This window comes from Rhea pennata, chromosome 5 (assembly GCF_028389875.1).
Source record: "Rhea pennata isolate bPtePen1 chromosome 5, bPtePen1.pri, whole genome shotgun sequence".
Classification (NCBI taxonomy): Eukaryota; Metazoa; Chordata; class Aves; order Rheiformes; family Rheidae; genus Rhea; species Rhea pennata.
The window spans coordinates 47,704,817-47,729,087 of NC_084667.1; the positions used below are offsets into that span (position 1 = coordinate 47,704,817).

At 38.1% G+C, this 24,271-nt stretch overlaps 1 protein-coding gene across 2 annotated transcripts; it reads right to left on the bottom strand.

Moving 5' to 3' along the window:
• Nucleotides 1-5,685: 5,685 nt before the first annotated feature.
• DIO2 (iodothyronine deiodinase 2) lies at nucleotides 5,686-23,917 on the bottom strand. 2 transcript variants are annotated; one of them, XM_062577439.1, is made up of 2 exons: nucleotides 23,137-23,917; nucleotides 5,686-11,007 (listed from the first exon to the last, which is right to left on the bottom strand). In XM_062577439.1, the coding sequence occupies exons 1-2, from the start codon at nucleotides 23,356-23,358 to the stop codon at nucleotides 10,390-10,392; spliced, it is 840 nt and encodes a 279-aa protein (XP_062433423.1). In that variant the 5' UTR covers nucleotides 23,359-23,917; the 3' UTR covers nucleotides 5,686-10,389. The 2 variants fall into 2 exon arrangements, with proteins under 2 accessions (XP_062433423.1, XP_062433424.1); XM_062577440.1 differs by having other exon boundaries at nucleotides 10,435-11,007.
• Between the last annotated feature and the right edge of the window lie 354 nt (nucleotides 23,918-24,271).

The window sequence follows — 24,271 nt, forward strand, 5'->3', positions numbered from 1 at the left end:
AGGGACAACATTTTATGTGGGCTAGGAAGTCTGTTTATTCTCTGATGTCTTCAGATCGTATGTCTTATGTCATATGTGTGAATGCTTATGCCTTATGAATACTTACCTAAGTACTACCAGATCATAGGTATGACTGAAAGCAGATAGGACATAAGATCTTGACACTGAAATAAAAGAAGAGAGGAAATGAAGCAATGATTCACATATTTCTGGAAGAAATACTTACATATGGCATTCTAGACAGTAAAGACTGTATCCATACTGTGGCCCAGACCTGTGTACCTTCCACACGTGCCCCAACAAACAGAACTACAGGCACAGCCAGAACATGTTCTTCAGAGTATTTAGACCCTGAGTTGTTGGGTGTATTGGCATATCCCCAGAAAAGCATGCACAGACTTTCACAATGAGCATATGATTATCTGCAAGGCAGCTGTGTGGACAGAAGGTGGGAGAGAAAGGAAGCACATGGTGTGTATAAGAGCTCATGAAAGGAGGAGATTTTTAAGGGCAGTGCAACTACAGTTGCCAACTTAGAGATGCAGGGAGACCACAAAAAATGAAAAAGTTTCTGCACAGCTCCACAGAAATAGCCAGATAGTCCTAATGAGAGTCTGGCAAGCCAAAGCATTGATTTAACCCATGGAAACAAACTCTTCTGAAAATATAGACACTTTAGGTGGCACGTGTTTTCCTGTAGTGTTCCTTCAGCATGGCCTGGCTTCTTTTGGAAAACTGATTTTAAAGGAATCGTCCTGCATATTCATTCAGTCTTTCATCTTTATATTTAGAGCACTGGTAAAGTCTGTGGCAAGTACTATCAGAGTTTGGTTGTTGGGCAGAATGTTCATCTGTAAGTTTTCAACAACTTACACTAAAATTATTTTTCCTATAGAGCATTGTCCCATGATAATTTTTATATGCAACATATCAGGTGGCAAATGTCAATTGTGCTTGGTATGGCAATTTCTTTTTGTTTAGGTATGATTTTTTTCTATGGGAAAAATGTGTGTGTGTGTGTGTGTGTGTGTGTGTGTGTATCTCCATTCATCACCACATTTTGAAATAGCTATATAAAATATCTCGATTTTTTCCACCAAAAAAAAGGAATAACAAAAAAAAACCCAACAACTCTGGGATGAGTTCATGCCTGGAATGCTTCAGAAAAAGAAATCACAGAAGATTGTATTTCAAAAGAGAGTGATGAATAATGGAAAATTTGAACTGTGAAGTTTTATTATATCTGTTGTATTTAGGTTAACCACATTTAATTTTTTAAAGCTCATAAATCCTTAAGAAATGTTAATCACATGATGGACTTGTTTGTAAATTTACATAATGCCCTGAAGGAACCACCGGTTTTTGTGTTCTGTGGTGACTCATGAGCATCTCTGGTTCAGGCTGACAGGACTGAAAAGCAAGCTGAGTAGTATGAACTGTGATGGAATTTCCAGTTGAGTTATCCTCAGGGCACGCCACAGCATTTTTAACTCACTAAGATATGAAAACCATAAAGATACTGATATAAAGTAGTCTTTAAGTTTTGAACTTAACATTCTTAAAACTGAAAATTATGCAGTCTAAGCATACACATACACTTCAACAGAAGTATATTATGTTATATTTAAGCAATAGTTGCCCACTATATTCAAAAGTTATTGTAATAAATGCATGCAAAAGGTTTTTAGACAATGAAGTCCTTTTTATTAACAATATAGATACTACTACTTTGTTTCACTTTGAAATTTAAGTACTACCAATTTTAGTCAATAGCTCCGGTTCTCTTAATATCAGAAGTAACCTGCCTACATGTTACATTTTAACACAACATTCATGCATTTAAAATTTGTATTCTTAATTGTATGTCAATGTAAAAATATGCCTACAGCCAATTTAAAACCCTATCAAGTGATGCAATCTCATCTCAAGGACCGGTGATCTGCTTCCACAAATAAGGGTAATGGTAGTAAGGAAGGCTTGCAGAGTCATGAAGAAATGTTGTGTGCCCTTAAAAAATCTTCCTATTGTCTCACATTGACATGGACCATAACATAGATCTTACAACAAATATTTTTCCTCTTTCCTTTACAGCTCACAGAAAGTAGTTCAAATAGCTGTTGTAAACCTCAAGAAGTATCTCCTGACTTTGTCACTGTTAGTTTTTGAAACTTGAAAAAAAAATTGTGCCTTATAAAATTCTGTCTCGGATACTGAAAGTCTCCTGAAAGGTGCATTGTGAAAGGTACACTGCTGAAACAGTGCTGGGGGAAACTTGCTCATATATGGCATCAGAAATATGTTCCAATAATAAACAAGATAATCTGAATTTCAAAACTATCAGTTTATCACCAGCGACATGTAGCATAAATTAAGGGGTCACTGCAATCTGCTCAGGAGGAACTAGATGTGGCGCTGGACATTTTGCCCATAGTATTGGGCAATAGAGAAACAACATGATACAAATGTGTATGTATGTTAGCAACAGGCAAGAGAGAACTAGGATATTCATATACACTTTCAATTAAAGAAACATGCCTAGCTTTTGTCAAGCAGTCAAAGTAGAAGTACAATTCTGACTCTTCGGATACTTTTAGATTCTCAGGAAGCACAAGCAAAGGGCAAAGCAGCCCTACTTTCCATCAGTATTTAGGTGAAGGACTGTGGGCAGTTTTAGCACTGTGAAATCTTATGCCCCATAGGGTTAAGTTTAGTCCATCAGTAAAGATCTGCAAGAATCACTAGAGAGGAGAAATCTGCAGCTGGTAGAATCTGCTGCTCCTTCTGTAACACCATCAGCTACAGAACTTTCTTTTCTCATAAAGTGAGTACTTTTCATTTACAAACATTGTCCACCAATTTCTGGTTTGGAAGGATTGGTCTAATTTCCTATGAGTCTCTGAGAAACCTCAAAAGACATCTGGCCAGGTCTAAATTATGGCACTCCCTAGTGCTCAGTGCTAACTTCCTCCTAGGTGGAGACCTTCACCCCATGCGAGGCTGGAGAGCTGGCTCTGTGGTTTTTTACAAATTGCTGACAGAAATGGAGAGCGATGAACTTTGGCAGCCAGTGCTGAGGTTAAAATCCATATGTTCTCCCCTCTTCTGGTCTGCAGAAAGTTAAAATGCTTGTTCATGCCATTACACTATGCCAAGAACTGTAGTGTTTAATGCATCAGGCTAGCATATAGAGAATTATGTGTAGGAACAAACTAGCCTACAAATGATCAGGTTGAGGATACACAGATAATCAAAAAAAAAAAAAAAAAAATGCTGCACTTTCCTGACCTTCTGACAATTGGCATCCTTTTAAAAGTGCTCATACTTGAAATTAAGTCCTCAGCTATTCTATACCCTTAAATAATCTCCACAAAATCAAAAGCTAAGATGCAGGAATCATCATCAAGGGCATTACAGCCTTGTAGTATTAAGGAAAAGGAACTGAGTTAATGGACATCAAAGGCAGAATCATTGCTGAAGAAGATGGGGCATTGGAGAAAACTTCCCCTCATATTACCTGCATGCAGGCATAATCTATTGCTAAGTCACAACTGCTTTTTTATGGATAACATATATATTATATATATATGAAAATATGTGAATACTAAGTAATCTATGAAGAACATTTTTTCCCACTTGCTATCACTTCTTTGATTTTATAGTAGGTAGTGTCCTAGGGATAACTAAAACACTTGAGATATTCATATGTTTGCTAAAATGGATTCTGGTGCTCCTCTAGTCATGTGACATAGTGTGAATCATAAATCTTCAAGGCTTTAAGGATTTGAACAGGATGCTCACTCTAGATGTTTCCGGAATATCTCAGTACACATTACTCTCCTTAAGGCATATTTAAGCCAGTGGGTTCATTAATGTGACTGTCATATTAGAAGCAGATAGGCAAAATATAGTGAGTCAATTAATGCATTGAACAAAGTGATGCTCACTTTAGCTAAAAGTGATCATTTGTCTGTGATCAAAATCTTTAAACAACAATTAGTTATTTGTTTGAAGTTACTATATAAGAAAGATTTATTATGCCTCAGGAATTAACTTCTTGGTCAAAAAGATGATCTTGAACAATACTCAATCCTCTGAGATACTAGTCTATAAATAGCCGTATTTTTGAAAGGGTGTTTGCCTCTGCTGTGGATACCATTCATTCTTGAAAAGGTATTCTTACAAATATCTGCCAGTATAAATTGTTGGCAGGATGTAATTTCTTGTAACAAGTTATTAATGTCTCTGTTATTAGTGATCCTATTTTACTAAAAAATATATATATTTCATCATATTTACCTTTACCTGATTTATACAAATGTGAAAGTCAGACCCAAAAAGGTGTTTTTACTATTCCAGATTATTAAGTACCTCCTTATATCACCCATTGATATAATGTTCATTACTAATAATGACCACATTACAGGAATACTCAGACAGCTCTAAAGTCTCCTTTCTGTACTTCTGGGGTTATTTTTATAACCTGAACTGGATAATCTAGAGAATTTCTTGTTTCGTTATTCCAAAGGCCTGCTCAGCATACTGTAATGAACATTACTGCTCAGGACAATTAGATGTAATTTTTTCTGTGATTGTCATTTTGGTGATTTGTTTTGTCCTTTGTTATGTATATATGCAGTTTTCAGATGCAGTGTCCTTAAAAAGTGATTACTGATTACCTTGACAAAGACAAGGAAATTTCTAAAATACAGCTAGATCACTAAGAGAATTTATTTGTGAAATTGCAGGATATTTTTAGTTTGAATTTATTTTCTCCCTGCGGTAGCTATTCAGTTGTGCTTTTAATTTTATTTTTCACGTACACATGCAGTCAGTTTTTGCTTTTTGCAGGTTATCCACTGAAATGAAATGAAAGTGGCATGTAGGACTACATACAGCTCAGTATGCTTTCTTCAAGAACATATTTTTTGAAACATTGCCATACTGTGCAGATAAAATTGCTGTCCTAGTAGCTCTCAAATTTCTCTATCCTATCTTTCTTAAAAGTTAACCAGTAGTCAGATATTAAATAAGGAAAAATGTAAGTTCTGGCATTTATGGATGAGCTTGTTTGAGACATCCTAACTGCAACATAGGCTATTCTGTTAAATGCTATTTTAAGTTTCTTTGATCCGATGTCATGATTCGCAGAATCACAGAATGGTTGAGGTTGGAAGGGATCTCTGAAGATCATCTAGTCCAACCCCCTTGCTCAAGCAGGGTCACCTAGAGCATGTTAGACAGGGTTGCATCCAGGCAGGCTTTGAATATCTCCAGAGAAGGAGACTCCACAACCTCTCTGGGCAACCTGTTTCAGTGCTCCGTCACTCTCACAGTGAAGAAATTCCTCCTCATATTCAGGCGGAACTTCCTGTGGTTCAGTATCTGCCCATTGCCTCTTGATGTCACATGGGACAACTGAAAAGAGTGTAGCCCCTTGACACCCTCTCTTAAGGTATTTATACACATTGATAAGATTCCCCCCTCAGTCTTCTCTTCTCTGGGCTGTGCAGGCCCAGCTCTTGCAGCCGTTCCTCATAGGGGAAATGCTCCAGTCCTCTAATCATCTTTGTAGCCCTGCACTGGACTCTCTCCAGTACTGTATATTAGATAGAATAAGAAGACACAGAAGAGACAGAGATTTTCCTTTAGATTTTATTATAATACAAGAAAAATCTAAAAAGCATATTTCATGGAGCACCATATTGTAACAAAAGTTTGCTGGCTCTCCTACAAAGTGTATTTTTGACTTTTAAACAATGACACACACATAGTCAGTACACACAAACATCTATACCCCGACACTCTTATTAGTGGCCACCAAAGAGACCTTTCAAACATAGAGACACTAAGGTGCAGAGAGGAATGCCAGTGTGGTGGCATCTGAACGCCAACTGAGTTAGGTACTCTTTTGTTAGCGGTCTTCATAAGCACACAAACATTCAAGTCTCACCTCCATCTCTCCTTCCTGAAGCCTCTAAATTGGACCCATCCATTGAATATGGATCCAGCACTCACATGGCATAGAGCTGAACAAAACTGGCCTGATTCCCTACCTGATTTCTCTTATTGCTTTGGTTATAGTACTGGATGAAAGTCTTGAAACCCCTTAAATCTACACTCCGTATCACAGAAAAGCCACTTTCACAAATACAGAAACATAACCTCCCTCCCCACGCATACCTGAACATTGCATAGCACTGACATCTTTTTGAGAAACTTTGTGGATTTTTCTGCCAAGATCACCTTCATAAAAATGATTGCATTTTGTTTTTCAAAGTATTTAGACATTATATGCAACAATATATATTGGAATAGATACTTTTCTTTTTAAAAGGCAGGGCATGTTTTCCTGCTGCCTAGAATTTATGTCATTGCCTACACAAGCAAGAGCAAATGCAATCATTTTTATCTGTACAGAATGTGTTACGTTCATTTTATACAGTGCTAAATAATGATGTTAAACACAAAAAAATGTAGAATGATATCCCAGAATAACTTCTAGCTTGCTGGAAATGAAGGAAAAGCACTAGAAGTTTCCCATACTAATGTAGAGACATAGCATTGAGGTCTTTATTATATATAGTAGCTTTCCAGAATACTTTCAGGCAACTATTGTATGAGCTATTGCTCAATATATATGCCATACTGAAACTTCTCAAACAACACAGTTTAGTGTTCTCAGACAATGAAAGAAAGAGACAAAAGCAAATACAGCTTCACAATGGACCAGACGAGTTGTGCAATATTATGCTAGCAAGGTAGTAGAATTTCTGCGTGGACCTGGAACAACTCACTGTTACAATAATTTCAGATATCTGATATATGTCCAATTCTATCATTAACTGAGAACAATCCATGAAGTATAAAAGCTTTTCTATAAAATGTTTTTTATTTTTGTCAACAAAAATAAAGTTATGGAATTTTCATCAGCCATTTGCAAAAGATATTTTTCCCTCTAAGCCCATTTCTACTGAAAATATTTTCCCCTGCTTGTTGACCACAAATTTGCTGAGGAAAATTTAAGGATTTACAAAATGTATTCCTGTCTTGATAACCACTGAGGTTGAACCATCTTTAAGTTTTGGGCATAGTAAGGTATTCGTGTTGCCAAGAAAGAAATGAAATTATTGTGTATTTTTTCTTGTGGAAAATCCTTGTGAATTTCCAATTTACAGAAGCCAATTTTGTAATTCCTTTATACTGTATAATGAAAAGGCATCTAGGAATAACAAGATATTTCACTGAGACAAAATAATGGAAATCCAAAAGGAAGGAGGAAACTGGCATAAAAAACCCGTGTAACTTTAGAAATATAAAAGGATATTAACCAACTGAATTACTAACTCAGAGTCTCTCCTCTGAGCTGAAGGTATGTTTCAACAGCTCTGTTAAACATCTGGCTAGCGTTTCCCCAACAAACAATTAAACTTGTAAGAATTTTCATTCTCTCTTATTTTCCCCATCATACTGGAACTTTTGAAATTTTAAGTTTTACAAAGCATGTGGAGTTGCCCTGGACTGATGAAGTTTCAGGTAAACTAAGACTAGAATAAATGTAATACGGAGAAGGTGATTATTGTGCGGCATTGTGTATATTTTCTTCTGGAATAATGTCTACAGCTTTACTCACCTGAGTAAAAGGACAGTATAGCAAAAGTAGAAGAGATTCAGAGACAGATAAAAAATATGGACCTGTGTAAGTATGTGAAACATTGTTTGGATTAAGAAACAAACAAGAAGAACTATATAAATCTCTATATAAAGTACAGAATCACTGACACAAGGAGAAAACAGAGATCACTCTTGTTCATACTTTCTTAGCATACAAGAGGAAGAGTTGTGAATGATATTGAAAAGCAACCAATTTAAATCTAACAAAAAGGTTTTTTGTTTTTTTCTTTGTTTCTCTTCATTTTTAAACAGAATGGTTTTTGATTTTAGATTTTATCATCTCAAGAAATATTTAAAATATTTAAGTCCCAAACCTCTGGATCAGCCCCTCACAGGGATGAGTAACACATCAACTAGCACATTAGACAGCACAAAAATCATAAGGACTGAAGCTAATGAAACTTCAAGAAGAAATTATTGCACCTTCCCCTGAAGCATTTGATACAGTCAGAGGCAGGACAGTGGATTAAACAAACCAAAGGATCCACCTAGTATGGCTATGTTACTGTTTCTATGGTATTAAGTTAAAAAAATTCAGTTATATATCCCAATACGTCATAAAAATATATAATAATCTTCCACACTGAAAACTAAGTTACAGTAACATTAATGAATGGAAGGAGAGAATGATAATTACTATTGACCTTAAACATCCACTTACGTTTGTATGCATATGTATACATAGATAAAAATTTATACACATATATATGTATGCATACACATATATATATATATGTACATATATCTATTTAGACACATACACACACTTTTTGACAAACAGGGCTAACCAAAAGGGCTGAAGACTGTTCTTTACCAGCTTCTCTGATATGCTTTACCTAACTGTGCAAGTATGCATGCTTAATTGTGTGTGAAGAAAAAATGTGAGAAGGAAGGGAAGTATGAACCTGAACATGTGAGAAATCAGTCATGTTATTGTCAGTATTTCGGATCTGTGCTAGAAAATACATTTCCAAGCACCTTGTACATTGTCTAAGTAGACCACAACATTGAAGGGACACTACGAAAACACAAATATTTATATGTGTGTGTGTGTGTGTGTGTGTGTGTGTGTATACTTTCTGTTATTTTGTGTGTTAGTACTAATATATCATATCTCTAGTAACTGGCAGGATGAGAAATTAAGAGCTAATTTAATTTTTGTCACTTGTCCTGTTTATCTGTTTCATGTTTCTGCCAGAGTTGAGGGAAAACTTGGATAGTTCACCTTGTCATATGGATTTGCACTTCCCAGTTCTAATGGCCTAGCTCATTGTAAACTTGCTCTTTCACCAGGCTTGACTGAATCATTTGAGTTTTAAAAAGATCTAAACTTAATGACAATATTTCCTTCAACATAATTAAAAATACTTCTCAAACCCATTCCTATGAAAATGTTGCCATCTTTTACACATATTCATGTTAATTCGTACTATTTGTCATTACTATTACTGAGAAGGCTTCTGAGAACATGCATGAAACAAGTATACACCATTACATCCAATAGCAGAACTACCTATTGCAGGTATTTATGATACTAAAACCAGCATGACCACATTTAACAAGGTAAATGGCTGGATAGGTTTCCATTTCAATGAGGTAAAGTTGTGTATAAATTCCTCCATCCCCAAAATACATCAGTACGGTCATTACTGCAAATAATAATAAGAGAGTGAAAAATAAGTTACTTTCAAAAAAGCTAAAAATGAAATTACCTTTAAGCCTCTTGCTATTGTTTCTCTAAAGCCAGAAAGAGACTGGGGGCGGGGGGGGGGGGGGGGGGAAGGAAAAAGAGAAGAAAACCAGAGAATATTGATAAATGCATGTTGTCAGTTCTGAGAACTGAGGGTTGGCATCAGCTAAGCTATTGTCTCTTGATGCACATTCTGGATAATTCTTGGTGTGTTGTAACAAACAGTCCAGCTTTTTAAATTTTCTAAGTGAATCAATGGGGTCATTTGATCATTTTTGTCTTTTTGGTCTGACTCCATAGATTTTAACATCTTTCTCAACAGGCACAGGCCTACACATGGATGTAAACCTCCAGATAGAATTACATAGTTAATATGCTGTGCAGAGAGGCATCCCTAAAGAGTATAAATACCAGCATATGATGTTTCATCTTGATCTGAGCATCCACTTTGCATGCAGAGTGCATTGCAGGTTCCTGTAGTCTCTGAACAATAAAACCATGATAAAGAAAAAGACAATTGCCACACTCCACTGCATTTCTATGCAAATTAATTGCAAACCCTGCAGCTCCTCCCAAGTTGCTTGCATTGGCCACAAGAGGATAAGGAGGTGTCTCTGATGAAATGCACGACATTGCCTTTCCATGGAACACCTTCCAGGAAGAAATGAGCCTTCCAGGAAGCAATGTGTCTGACTCATTCTTGGCCCAACACTTCATGCAGGAAGCAAGGCATCTGACTCACCATTGGGCCAACACTTCATGCAACTGATTTCTTCCGGGGGATGGAGCTCATCTCACCACTCTTCCTGCTCAGCAGCTGCATCTTTTCACAGAAGCCTCTTCTGTTCCATAGGGAATGCAGGAGTGGGATTTTTTCATACAGTTAACATTTCTGTGGAGTTAGGTTTTTTTTTTCTTTTCCTAGTTTATGTTCATTTGACTTTGTTATCAAATGTGTTATCCTGCAGTCATTCAAAAGGCCTTACTCAAACCAGCTTATAATTTCTTTCTTTCCCTTTTACATCACTTTAAAGGGACACATCTGTTGATATATCTTCTGTAAAGAGTGGATTTCATCTTTTGCTGAAATTTTGTTCTAGCCAAAGCCGAACTTCCTGGAGATTGTAGAAAAAGGGGCCTTTGCCTCCTAGGTAGGCAACTTTTTGTCTCTGAACAATGCACACTCGCTCAAATGAAACACCATAGGCTACATTAGCATTGTTATCCATGCAGTCAGCAACTACTTGGCATTGAGGTGGCAAGGAAAATCGCTCTAGGAGCTGGTGAGCAGCTGCACATCGGTCTTCCTGGTTCCTGTGTTTCTTAACTTCAAATGAAGAAGGGGAGATTCCAGGGGCAGCCCAGCCATCAGATGGGTGAGCCTCGTCAATGTAGACCAACAGAAAGTCAGCCACACCAGAGAACTCCTCCACCAGCTTGCTGAAGGCCGACAGCTGGTTTGTGAATGGTGGTCAGGTAGCTGAACCAAAGTTAACCACCAGTGGTCTCTCTGAGTTAGCAAAATCCAGAAGGTGGCATTTGGTTCCACACTTCCCACCAACACTCTTCCAGCTGTTAGTGCTGCCATCACTACCATTGGCTACGTGAATTACGCTGGAGTTTGGGGCTTCTCCTCCTAGTTTAACCTGATAGCAAAACAAATGAAAACATAATAAGTTAGTGTGACTTGTTTCCCCAGTGCCTGTTCAATTACTCTCTCTAAATAAATGCAGTCACCTGTTCAAATAGCACAGTTTACTCCCCGCGTGGGAACTAGCAAAGGGATTTTGGATTTAGTAAATCATCAAAAGTAGCATCTTCAAGAAGTCTCTAGTCCATCTAGATGTCTGGAAGTCTCTAGTCCCTTTCCACTCTCAGTGCAGGGAAGTATAACAGGTATAGCAATTCATTATGCTTATTGTTAGAAAACTTGTTCTGAGATCTATTTTGTCCTGTCCACCACAGACATGTGAATAGACAGTTTCCTTCCTCTTCACATCAACCCTTATGCATTTGCAGATTCTTATAAAGTCCCTCCTTAGTTGTCTTTGCTTTCAGGTAGACTACCTCCTGTGTCTTTTTAACTTTTCTGCCAGACAAATTTTCTAGATGTATGATTTTTTTTTCACCGCCCTCATCTGAGCTTTCTCCATTTGCTCCACATCTTTCTTGAAGAGTAGTGTTCAAAACTGGATTCTCCTTCTGTAGAGTTTTTACTAATTCTGAGAAGAATCAGATAAGTAGTTCATGTGTCTCAGAGGCTACATCTGTTAATACATTCCAGGAGATAACTGCTTTTTTGAAAGCATCACGAACACTGTTGACTACTGGTGAGCTTGTGAACAGCTATAATCCCCAGGTGATTTTCTGCCTATCTAGTCATTCCACCTCCCCCCCCCATCATGGATTTATTCACTTCAGCAGTCTTGCCTAAATCTAGTGCTTTGCACTTGGTCCCATTGAACTGCAGCCTACGTTTTCAAATCATTTTTCCAATTCTTCAAAACTATTCCAAATTGTATTCCTGACCACCACAATACCCGCCATACATGCTCCCAACTTTGAGAAGTTTTCAGATTTCATAAATGTGTGTTCAATTCCATCCTACAGACCAGGAATGAAAATGCAGACAGTACCATATCCAAAAGAGAACTTTGCAGTACATGACTCAATACATTGCTCTGTTTTGACAATGAGCCACTGAAGACTGCACTCTCCAAAGGGTTTTCTAACCACTGTTCAGCAATTTCATCAATGTTTGAGTAACACATTTCCTTCTACTGCAATATTTCTCTAGAAGAAGATTGAGGGAAAGGCACCAGAAAAAGAAGAAAGTTTATATGATAGTTGAAGTAGGATGAAGTTAACCTTTTTTTAGCTCTAACCTCAGATCTAACCTAAAATGAATACACAATTGTGACAAGGTCATCTGGCTTAACAGTGCTTTAATTTCCCTGCCTATAGAAAGAAGACAGAATGTATAGATCTCACAAAGAAGGTCGCCAGAATAAAGTGAAGCCTACAGAGGGCTCCAAGATCCTTGGCTGATAATCACTATAGAACCACAATATATACAATATACAAACTATATACAATATATAGTTATGCTCCTACTGAAGTAAACAGAAGCTAAAACTGAATGTGAACTCTGTAAAAACTGAATAAATAACTGATTTTTGGTGCAGTGTTCATTTTACATTACATATCAGGTATCACTACTGATAAGTTAGGTGCAGTAAGAATCATAGAATGATTGACATTGGAAGGGACCTTTGGAGACCATCTAGTCTAACCCGTCCTGCTCAAGTAAGGTCAGGCAGAGCAGGCTGCCCAGGATCATGCTGAGGTGGCTTTTGAATACTTCCAAGGATGGAGAATATACAACCTTTCTGGGCAACCTGTTCCAGTGCAGTGAAAAGTATTTTCTTATATTTAGACAGAATTTCCAGTGTGTGTTTGTGCCCTCTTGTCCTGTCACTTGGCACCATTGAAAAGAGTGCTGCTCTGTCTCCTGTACACCCTCCCTTCAGATATTTACACACACTGATAAGATTACCCTGAGCCTTCTCTTCTCCACACTGCCAGCTTTCTTGGCCCTTCCTTATATAAGAGATGCTTCAGTTCCTTAATCATCTTAATAGCCCTTTGCTGCACTTGCTCCAGTAGCTCTGTGCCTCTCTTGTAGCAGGGAGCTGAGCACTGGACCCAGCAGTCCAGGTGTGGCCTTACCAGTGCTGAGTAGAGAAGGATCCTCTCCCTCAACCTGATGGCAGCACTCTTTACGATGCAGCCATTGGCCCCACAAGGGCACATTCCTGGCTTGTAGTCAGCTTGTCCACAAGGACTCCCACATCCTTCTCTGAAGAGCTGCTTTCCAGCAGGTTATCCCTCAGCCTGTACTAGTGCATGGGGTTATTCCTCCCTTTGTTGAACTTCATGAGGCTCTTTTCTGCTCATTTTTCCAACTTGTTGAGGGCTCCCTGAATGGAGCTGAGTTAAGAGCTGAATACTTAACTGATGCCATTATTGCTGAGATCTAGGTCCTCCATTTCTTCCTGAGAAACCTGACTACCCTGAATAAATCCACAGTTTGCATGTTTCAGCTTCATTGCATCAGACTAGCAACAGAAACTGAATTTAGTCAAAGCAGATTTTGTAAGACACTTCTCCTAAACCTAAAAGATTTTAGAGCTAAATGAGAACTTCCCACAACATGTCTGCAGAGGATATAAAAATCATTTTAGCTATTTTGTATGGAACAAATCGAGACACAAATTTCCTTTCCAGGAGAGGAAAACCCATCACTGCTCCTGGTAAACCTGCATCTGTAACATTAGTTATGTGCTAGAACCCTGGTAGTAGGTAAAAATAGTCTGGTGTTTGACTTCATGCCTTTGGAAGCTAGTAAGGTTTGAAATTGCTGTGTTTAGGACCTGCTGGACAGGTGGATTCTCTGCTGAACTCAAGAAAAGAAAAGAGCTTTATCCTAGCTTTCTAGAAGGAAAGATTATTTCTGAAGAGAGACAGTGACAAGAAGACTCAAGCTGTTTAGTGTTTATCAATGTTACAAGGGATTCACTTTGTAACATTTAAGAAGTACTGCTACAGACCAATAGTGATTACTCCTTAGCAGGTAGTAGGTACTCTTCCTCTGAGCTGCTGAACATCTGCATTTCTCTCTGCCATTCTGTGGAATAAGATAGGCAAAGCGGAAGTAAATAATGTTAAAGATCAGACATGAGCAAAAAATACAGTGGCCAAGATCATTTGGAAGTGGTACAATCAACTAAGGGCTGTATTCAATCCACAGGCCTGCCAGACAACTCAACATTTGATGGTACATTGGTGAGTACTGGATAAGGGCACATCACATAAAAATGGCACAAACATTAGATATCTCTGTCTGGAAATTTTAATTGTTCTTCTGCTACCAAGTCATTGCCTTTTCAGAGCTTCATTGCCCAAAATATGTCTTTTGAGCAATGTCTGACATGTAAGTATCTGTGCTGCATCCACTCTCTGGATGAAAAATAGATTTCAGAACTTAGGAGTGTGTACTCATCCAGTCAAGGAAAAGAAATAGTGATGTGATTTATCTCATAAATCACAATTAAGCAACACACTTTGAATTTCTGATATTTGTTGGCAACCTTCAGAGGACAAGAAAATTAAAGGTAAAAAGGAAAGAAGAAAGTAAAACCGAACAACAAACAGAACTGCTCAGGAGACAGCAACAACTGAGCAGCTGTTTCCCCTGTTCTGTTTTTATTTTAACAAAGCCATTATGACTGAAAATGCTCTGACCAACACTATAGTGTTTAATTGAGAAACCACATTCTGCTTATGCAAAAAGAGAGGCTAAATATTGTGTGCTCCACATTACCAAGTGCTCATTCAAGTCTACCAAATGCTTCTTTTCCTAAACAAGTTTGCAAACCCTGAAGGCTAATAAAGCAACTCCCATTGATGAACATTCACATGGGAATGCCCTTCAAGTATCATTTAACATTGATACCAAGGGCGGCACTGTCTTTTACTATTCTCCAAAAATACAAGTTTATACCCTGTCACTCTGACTTCTTATTGACCAAAAAATAGAGAAATTTAGAAAATAAGCTACAAATGTGCCTTATGTCACCTCATAGAGGTTTCTCTTTATTTTCCACAGCCACAAAGTAAGTCTCATGGCCGCAGGTTACCTATCATGTTAATTTCTAGGAGTTTCTAGGAGTGCTTGTGTTGTTTTTTTTCCCCTCTCTTAATGAGACATCCTTGCCAAGCAGGCATTCACAAGGCATTTTCTGCTCTTGCAAAGGAGTAATTAGGTCGGTGCCTTGTTCCATGCCAGTGTCAGGCACTCCAAAATCTAGCCCTGCCCAGTTGTTAATGCTTAAACATAAGCAGCGGCATCTCCACTAATTGGAGCACTGACGTTCCCAAAAGGACTCTTTATTTCACCCTGCTGGGGCTGTGGAACAGATTGACACAGGATGACAATATCCTCCTTGCTGATCATCTGCATTGTGGGCCTTGGCTGTCTTCTTTGTTGTTACTTATTGAAATAAAAAATAGCTCTTGGAAAAGAAAATCAACACAATGAAAAAACAAACAAAAAAAATGTATTCAACCAAACCGCTTTTGAAATCTTACACAAAGGCAGGCAAAATATAAATTCTGAGAAACAAACTAGCAGAATTTCCCTCACACGCGATCCAGCATTTCTATAATCACGTACTTATGTGCATGAATACTCAGGCATGCAACACTGGCCTTCTGGATCCCAAGCTGAGGCGGAAGCCAGGCAGTTTGCAGGCACCTCCCTCCCATGCAGCCTGCCTAGGGCCTGCAAGGTTGGCCAGTAAAATGTGAGAGTCAGTCTGGCCATTTCCCGTAGCAAGCCCCAACCCTACACTAAGGCAGCAATTGCATCATTTGTGTGAATTTCATTTGCTTGACAGCCTTGGTGCAGCCTCTCCATCTCTGAATTTGCACGCAGAGTGAAAGGGGACAAGGTTACTGATGCTTTAGCACGCAGACTGCAAAATGAAGGAGACTTGAGAGTAGGAAAGAAAGCCCTATTCATAAACTACAGGCTAGAAATAGCACATACTGCTAACTTTAACTGTACAGTCTCCATGAGGCCTAGGAAAAGCCCCGTGGACAAAACATCACCTCCTCATTTACCTTTGTTTGTTTGTTTGTTTGTTTGTTTCACTTTTATCAGCTTTAGCATAACCCTGCTGGGATCCTGCAGGGTTGGAATATGTCTTTCATTCCCTGTGTGAAGGATTTTCAAAGTCTGGCAGACTTATTAGGCTGTGTCAAGTCCTCAAAGAAATTAGCTATTGCCAGACAATTAGCAGTTTGCGATATTAGCCATTTACATATGGACATGCTGTGTTTGGGATTGGAGTCCAGCAATTGGTTATGAATTGAATCCCTGGAGCTTTTTACTTCTTTTCAGATTCTCTGCTTTACTTTGATTTGACTCCATTCAGCTAAATATAGCCTCGTAAGAGCCCGATATTTCTCAGTGTTTCATCCAAAACATTATCAGATTCTGGCTGCAGAAGTATACATATTATTGATTTTGTTTTCTTTTTTTTACATAATCCAGAATTGTGCAGTGGATAAAAATTACAGGAGGCTCTTGTTTGGAGTAGCCTGCATGAATGGGAACTCTTCATTTATCATGAGGTAGAGGGAGTTTGCTTTGAGAATCTTGAGTACCCAGATTGAAGAGTAGGCACTGGAATTTACTAGAGTTCTTCCAGAGTCTAGAGTCCTTATTTGGGATCAGGTGTGTGAAGCTGAGGGAGGGAAGTGGGAGAAAAATTAAAAGGACAAATTCCAGATAAAACAAACCGGTCAAATGCTGTCCTTCTTAACATCTTCCAGTCTCACAAATGAGCAAGCATAGCAGAGGAACAGCATAAAGAAGCCTTTTGCCTTGCACTCTTTTATAATAGAAAAAGGAGAATTTTAGTTCCTGTGATGAAGGAGCCTCCAGTGAGCTTCCTAATGCTCTTCAAAGAGGGGAGCATGGCCTATGGGGAGCCATAGTCAAGGATATTGGGGTCTCTAGGCCCTCAGCTGCCCTTGTGGACTCTTCCCAGAGATGACAGAGATCTTCGTCATTCTTATCAGTCACTGCTGTCTGGGTAATGGACATCTGAGAAATATTTGAAGTTAATTTGAATGATTATTTTTTCTTTTTCCTCAGCTTTAGCATTGTATGAATTCACAGTGATGAATCTGTTGGAGACGTAGACATGGGGTGGAAGGACTGGGTACAATCCTTTTACTGGATTAGTGAGTTAGCTAATTGTCTGTGGCTATCATAGCTCAAGTGGGTTGTCATAAAGAGTTCACAAAAAGGGAAGCAGCCTTTCAGTTGGTTCAAGTGGGGTTTTTTGCACATAGGGATGAAAATGGAGGACTGCCTAGAGATGGTGTGGAAGAAGTGAAGTTAGATCTGCAAAATAAGATAGGCAGGATTAGCTCTCATACAGAATAGTAATCATTATATTCCTTTTTTGTAGCCTTTGTTTGCCTTGAATGTCTAAACTGTAAGCCCCTTGGTCTTGTTTTGGACATCACCTAATACAATGGATCCCTGATCTATGTTGGTCCCTGGACACTACTATAACAAGCATGATTATATATTAATAATGACAAAGTTTTAATGATAATCACAATGATAAGCCCAAATCCTGTTGAACTGAGGTTCCAAACTCTTCAGCAAAGGTTTCAATTGTGTTTTTTTTTTTGTTTTTTTCACTTCTTTCGTGATTTTTTTTTAATTTGAAATTGTCAATGAAACAATTTGCTAACTCTGAACTTTGTAAATCCAATTAAATATTTTAAATTCCACATAATATCTAGCTCAAAACCATGAAACTATACAACACAAGCTCTTTAGGACAGCATTTATTTCACAAATCCCCTTCATTATAGTGAAACGTGAAGAAAGACACTTCCTTACCTTGCCAGAAAAAATAATTACAAATAATAGGTATAGAAGGGTTATAACTTTGTTCTAACTGTTAAAAGATATCTCCTCAAAGCAAAGAGGCACTAGACATCTGAACAGCAGGTAAAGGATCATGTCCTTACATTACTTTTCACATATTGCTTTGTGACAATGTTGCACAGTGTGCATTCACTTTATCAAAAGCTATGGCAGCTTTCCAGGCTATACTGCTTTACATACCAGTGTTTTTTAAGAATAAACGTGCCCATTAGACAGGCAGAAGCAGCCAGAGGCCACTCTGGTAATTTACTCATGCCTCCTCAAAATGCCTCGGAGAGGTGTTTACTGCGTGTTTACTGCGTGTTTACTAAGCCAATCCACTTGCTACTAACTCTAGAGTTGGGCCTGTGCTTGGCAGACAAGATCCTGTGCCAAACTTCCTCTCAATATTGTCATGACAGAGGTTGCTGTTGGCCCGTTATAGAGATGGCAAAAAGCTGGAGGTGTACCTATACCCCACTGTAACCAGCCACCTGCTGAGACCCCAAGGCCACCCTGAGCATCGCAAGGTACCTACGCACACATGTGCCTATATGCACGTAGGCATATTACCCCGCACAGGTGCATCACTTGGCTGCTCCAGAGAGCAAGGAATATTAAAAGAAATCCCTAGCTGAGCTCTTGCCCTGCACAGCACAACATTAGACGTCCACGAGCACAAGCCTCCAGCCCCCAGTTATGATCGGGACCAGCAGCTTTGCCTTCCTCAGACATAAAACTTGCCCCTGGCACTGCTGAACTGCTCAGCACTGCTCCTCAGCACTGGCCACTGGTGTGGAAAATTCCACTTGTAGCCATTAGAAAAACATATTAAGATAATAATTTTTCTCTAATTAGGACATATAAATGTCCCAGTAAAAGAGAATACTGAATATTTGCATATACACTATATCAGACTGCATTGTTCACTCACTGAGAATGATAAAATCTTCAATTGTTGCCTGATAATCTTGCCTATGAATTAAACATCTTAACCAAAATTGCAGATCTAACTTCACTTCTTCCACATCATCTCTAAGCAGTCCTCCATTTTCATCCCTGTGTGCAAAAAAAAACCCCCTTGAACTAACTGGACTGCTTCCCTTTTTGTGAAACCTTTATGACAACCCACTTCAGCTATGATAGCCACAGCTAACTCACTAATCCAGGAAAAGGATTAAAAAAGCATATTAAGATAATAATTTTGGAATCATGGCAAGTGGATTCATCCCAGTATAAAAGCATAGAACTTACAGAGTAAAAAAACATTTAAAATAGATACCATGATTAAAAAAAAAAAAAAAAAAAAAAAAAAAAAAAAAACTTTCTAACTTTTTCTCTGGGTTTCTATAAGATGTGTGACATATTCAGTATATATGTTGTGAGATGAAACAAAATTTTCATTGGCATTTGTACAGATGGCTTATATAAATCACACAGAGTATTTGAACACCCTACTAAAAATCTCTTTTGTTTTTTATCTCCTATCTATGAGGGTGGGTGCATCCATATCTATACATATATATGGGTGCATATATATACATACATATATATATGTACACACATATATACATATAATGACAGTGGACTGACTCATGAAAAAGCCAATTATGTATGCATTTGTGCATTTATACACATATATGTATGTCTATGTACATATAAATGTGCATGTAAATATCTTTATATATACACACATATATATGTAAGTGTGTTTGTATTTTTAAATTCATCCGCCCTGCTCTTCAGAAGTCAATCTACTCATTATTTCTGTAGATAAAGAACAATAAATTAAAAAGTATCATCTAAATAATAAAACACCACCATACTTGCACTCTTTCAATCATCTAGTTATTATAACTTGACTACGGTCTCTATTTATCCCTGTTATGGTTACTAATCTGGTCCTAAAGTCTCCCTTGTTGTAACATAAGACACACTTGCTTCTTAGGAAAGAATAGGAGGAGGGTGCTATATAAATGATAAAAAGGTGCAAAGCAGACAATATCAACACTGAGCATGACATATACTGAACTCAGAGCTCAGGAAGTAAAAAAATATATTAATCATTGATAAAGCGTACATAAGAAAATAAATAAGTGTTCAATTAATTTGATTTCGCTGGGACAATGAAGTGTGGGGAAGTCGTATAAATGTCCCAATAAAAGAGAATACGAATATTTGCATATACACTATATCAGACTGCATTGTTCACTCACTGAGAATGACAAAATCTTCAACTGTTGCCTGATTATCTTGCCTACAAATTAAACGCCTTAACCAAAATTTTTCTGTGCAATAATACTTAAAAGAACAAAAGCAAGTTGAATTTTGTCTAAGATACTACAAAGTTTTACTGGAAGGGGAAATATTTCAGAATAGCTGTTTTCAGATACATTCTTTTTCAACTATCCCAAAATAATCTCTTGTACACACTAATCTTGAAATAAAGTCATCTAATTCTGGAATAGTCTGTGTGCTTCCAAGGCAGAACTATTTTCCTGGAATAAATTTATTTTTAATCTGGAAACCAGTATCTATCCAGGGACATTTTCTGGAATTGCTTCCAGAATATTTTCTTCTGCTTATGACCTTTTATGAAGTACTCTTACATAAAATGCTGTGAAATGTAGTCAGGAAGAGTTCCATGTAAGTGATACACAACATTGTACAACCAGACGTAGTTATTGTTCTAATCCAAAATGCTCTACTAATTGGCAGTCTTGCTTTGGGCTACCTCAGCCATCTGCAATTCAGCTATTCTAGCTGAAAAATGATGATTATATCATAAATAGTCCTGAATAGAATGAATTTAAGCACACGCTTAAGTACTTTGCTAATGCTTGACTTCAACTAAAAAACTAGAGCAATAAGCAGTCGTAGTTGTAATGGATACTACATTTTACAATGCTGTTTAATATCCTGATTCCCTAATAATTTCATTTCCTACCTGTCCTAATTGGTTAGGATTAGATATTACAATTAGATGATCCCATTCAGGATTTAAGAAAAGATATTCCAAGGAAGAAGATGCTTTGTGGGACAGCATTTAATCTATTTAACATGCTTTTTTAAAATTTATGCTGCAAAACAGGATATATTTAAAATTTGTTCACTTCTACCAGTACAGCTGTCCAATTCAACCATTTTTTTCTTTCTCTTCCTTGCAGAAGAAGCAGAAAACTCTCCACTATTATGAAAGTAACAACTCTTCTCCTAATATTACCCAATTTATTGCCCCTTAAGAAATTCAATTTCTATAGTTATTCTGTATCTCTGTGGCAATCAAGATTTTCCAAAAACCTTCTGGCCCGGCCCATAATTCTATGCAGGAAAAGGTAGTCTTTCCATTAATTGCTAGGATCAATTTGTTCTTCCTTAAATATACCTGGTATAAATGGATTTTTCCCTCTTTTTCGTACAATGTTAGAAAATCTAGCTATTTTGAATTTTTTATGAATTTTTCTGCTGAGTTCACTGAGGCCAAGAATTTGTTCTAAGGACCTTAAAGCCTGACCAGTATAAACAAGCCAAGTCATTTACAGGCGATAAAGGAGAGTTTTCTGTTATCTAAGTTCAAGGTATATGTTTCCTTGCCCAAACCAAAAATAGCATAGAGCCATCCTCCCTCTAGCTTCAATGGTTGATATCAGCAGTAGCTGAGGAAAATGCAAAGTATGCCTTTGGGAAGTAAAAAAAAAGGCATGTAGTATCTTTATTTTAAAGCATTTTATATTATTTAAGCAGAATGAAATTTAAGATATTTAATTCTTCAGGTTCCTTACAGCTTCACACCTTCCCAGTCCCTGGCCCACATATAGTTCACAGACATTGGAACTGGAAACTTGGCTGTTCTGCTGGAATCTTGACCAAGTTGCATGTTAGCTGTCCTGCCTTGCCTTGTCTGTAAAATGGAAGCGATTGTGTTTACCAGTCTACTTAACAAGGCCACCAAAAAATTTCCTTACTTAATGTCCATAAAGAGACTAAAAAAAGAAACTAGAAGGGCTAGCAAAATAGTGAGCTTCAGTATTCAGCATTACTTTATTTGAGTAGGCAGCTGGCTGATTTTTATGGTGCCAGTAAGAGGTTGACCCATTTGGCAAGATGTAATATTATTTACATGTGTCTTACGCTGAAAAATAATGTACCCATGGCTTGGATTTCAGGCTAGGTAGTTTGTATTCCATATCACTAAGCCAACAAAGCAGCTCTTCATGTCTCTAGGTAAGAGTAAATACAAAAGTCATTGTGAGGGAATGAAAGGGGACTGAGGGGAAGGTGATACAAAAATAAATCTTTTTGAAGATACAGAGCTATCGTCTGGACAGGACCCCTATGACCTCATGACAGATGAGGCATATTAAATTAGATGGTCTAAATAAGACAACCCATTCTAACAGACTGAGCACTGTTTTGGAAGCCACAGGACTCTGAATTCAGCTCTTCTACTTACTAACTGGGTGGCCTGTGCAAAAAGATTCATCTTTTTGGGTCCTCATTTTCAGACTATAAAAGGGAACTATAACTACTGCCCATGGGACCTGGGCAATACCACTAAGTCATGTCTGTACAAAACTTAAAAGGGGGGAAAAAAGTACATGTTACATAAGTGCTATTAGCTTTATTCAATTAAATTATCAGACAGCTGCCCCTCATCTTGTCAAGTTCATTTTTAATCTCTGACATGTCCCACTGTCCCTGCTTCTGTGACTGAAGAAGGGCTCACTGTTTTTCTCTGTCTAGTTTTACTATTACCTGGATGATTCCTCCAATGTAAAAATTAACATACGAGTAAGAGAAAGTATCAATATAACGACAAAGGCTCCTTTATCCTTTAACTAAAATAATTCTGTCTAAATTAGATAACATCTATCTGTGTAGAGCTCTATCTCAAGATACAGTTTATGTACAGCTTCAGAGGATCTACAGGGCAAATGATTAAACGATCGCTTTAAAAATATTTAGAACGTTATTTAATTATTCCCAAAGATCTTAAGGTACTTAATAAGCATAAAGAGTATTATTCCTACTGGCGGAGAAACTGAGGCACAGTTAAATGACGTGGCTGTGGCTGCACAAAGGAGTCAGTGGCAGAGCAGGCAGAAAGAAGCTCCCCAGTCTCCCGAGCCGAGCCTCAGCCCCTGGCTTAGTCTGCGTCTCCTTTGGGCTATCCCCCCAAACTGAACTTCAGAGAGGAAGGTGCGGTGTAGTGCGCAGAGCCGTGGGTAGCCGAGTTTTGGGGACCCCCGGGGCGCACACCCACCTGCTTGTAGGCGTCCAGGAGGAAACTGTTCCAGACGCAGCGCAGCCCCTCCGAGGTGAGCATCCTCCGCCACTCACCGCGCGCAGCCTTGGAGCGGCTCAGGAACAGTACCATGTGCTTCAGGAGGATCACGGAGTCATACAGGGCAAGGAAGAGGCAGTTGGAGAAAAAAACCGGCAAGATCTGCAGCGTGATCAGCAAATCCACACTTAGCAGACCCATCTTCCTTGCTGCTTCTCTTCACTCGAATGCCTTCAGCTCCCTTTTTTGTCCTGTACCCTCATTTAAAAAAATAAAGTAAAAAGCATTTTGAAAGCCTCACTACCCCTCTGGCTGTTTCTCCCTTTAAAATGAGAAGAGATAGTTAAATATGAGCAGCCTCGTTAACTGCATGATACCCAATCAATTCAGAGCTGCTTTTTATTTCTCAGAAACTATGTTAACAAAAATTCTTCCCTTAACCAGGAGACTTTCTGATTTTATTGAAGAGAGAGGCAGCTGTGTTTCCAATTCTCTGTAGTTATAAAATTTAAACTGAGATTGTTAATTGTTAACTTTCCTGCACTATCCCATTGTTTCTGAGCTATTTAAGCACTGCTCGGACCTCTCATTTCTGTGTCACTAAAGCTAGCTACCAGGTGCAGCAACACTTTTTCTAAAAAGGTCTATGTACACAAACTTTCTGTTCCTTCCTCCCTCCCTCTCTCTCGGTCTTTCCCTCTCTCTCCCCCCCACCCCCCACCCCCCTTTCTGTTCCTGCCTTCCTCCTCTCGCCCTCTCTCTAGCTATCTCTCTATGGTGCAAAGTGCTTTCCCCTCTGGAGTCCTAGCTTGCTTCCCTGAAGCCTTTTATACATTCCCTGGCTAATTGCTGCAATAGAGAAATGAAACCCTAATCTTAGTAAAGATCTTGACGTCAATGTAAAAGAGGGCTTTACTTTGGCCAGGATTGCAGTGAATAGAAAAGTGAAATTCTCAAAACTTTTTTTTTTTTTTTTTTTTTTTTTTTTTTGAGAGACGAGAAAGAGAGAGAGAGAGCGAGCAAGCAAGGGTGGAACTTTGCTTTGAAAAGGAAAAAGAAAAAAAACAATATACTTCTCACAGCTCTTAAGAAATGCTTCCAAATTTTGGAAAAA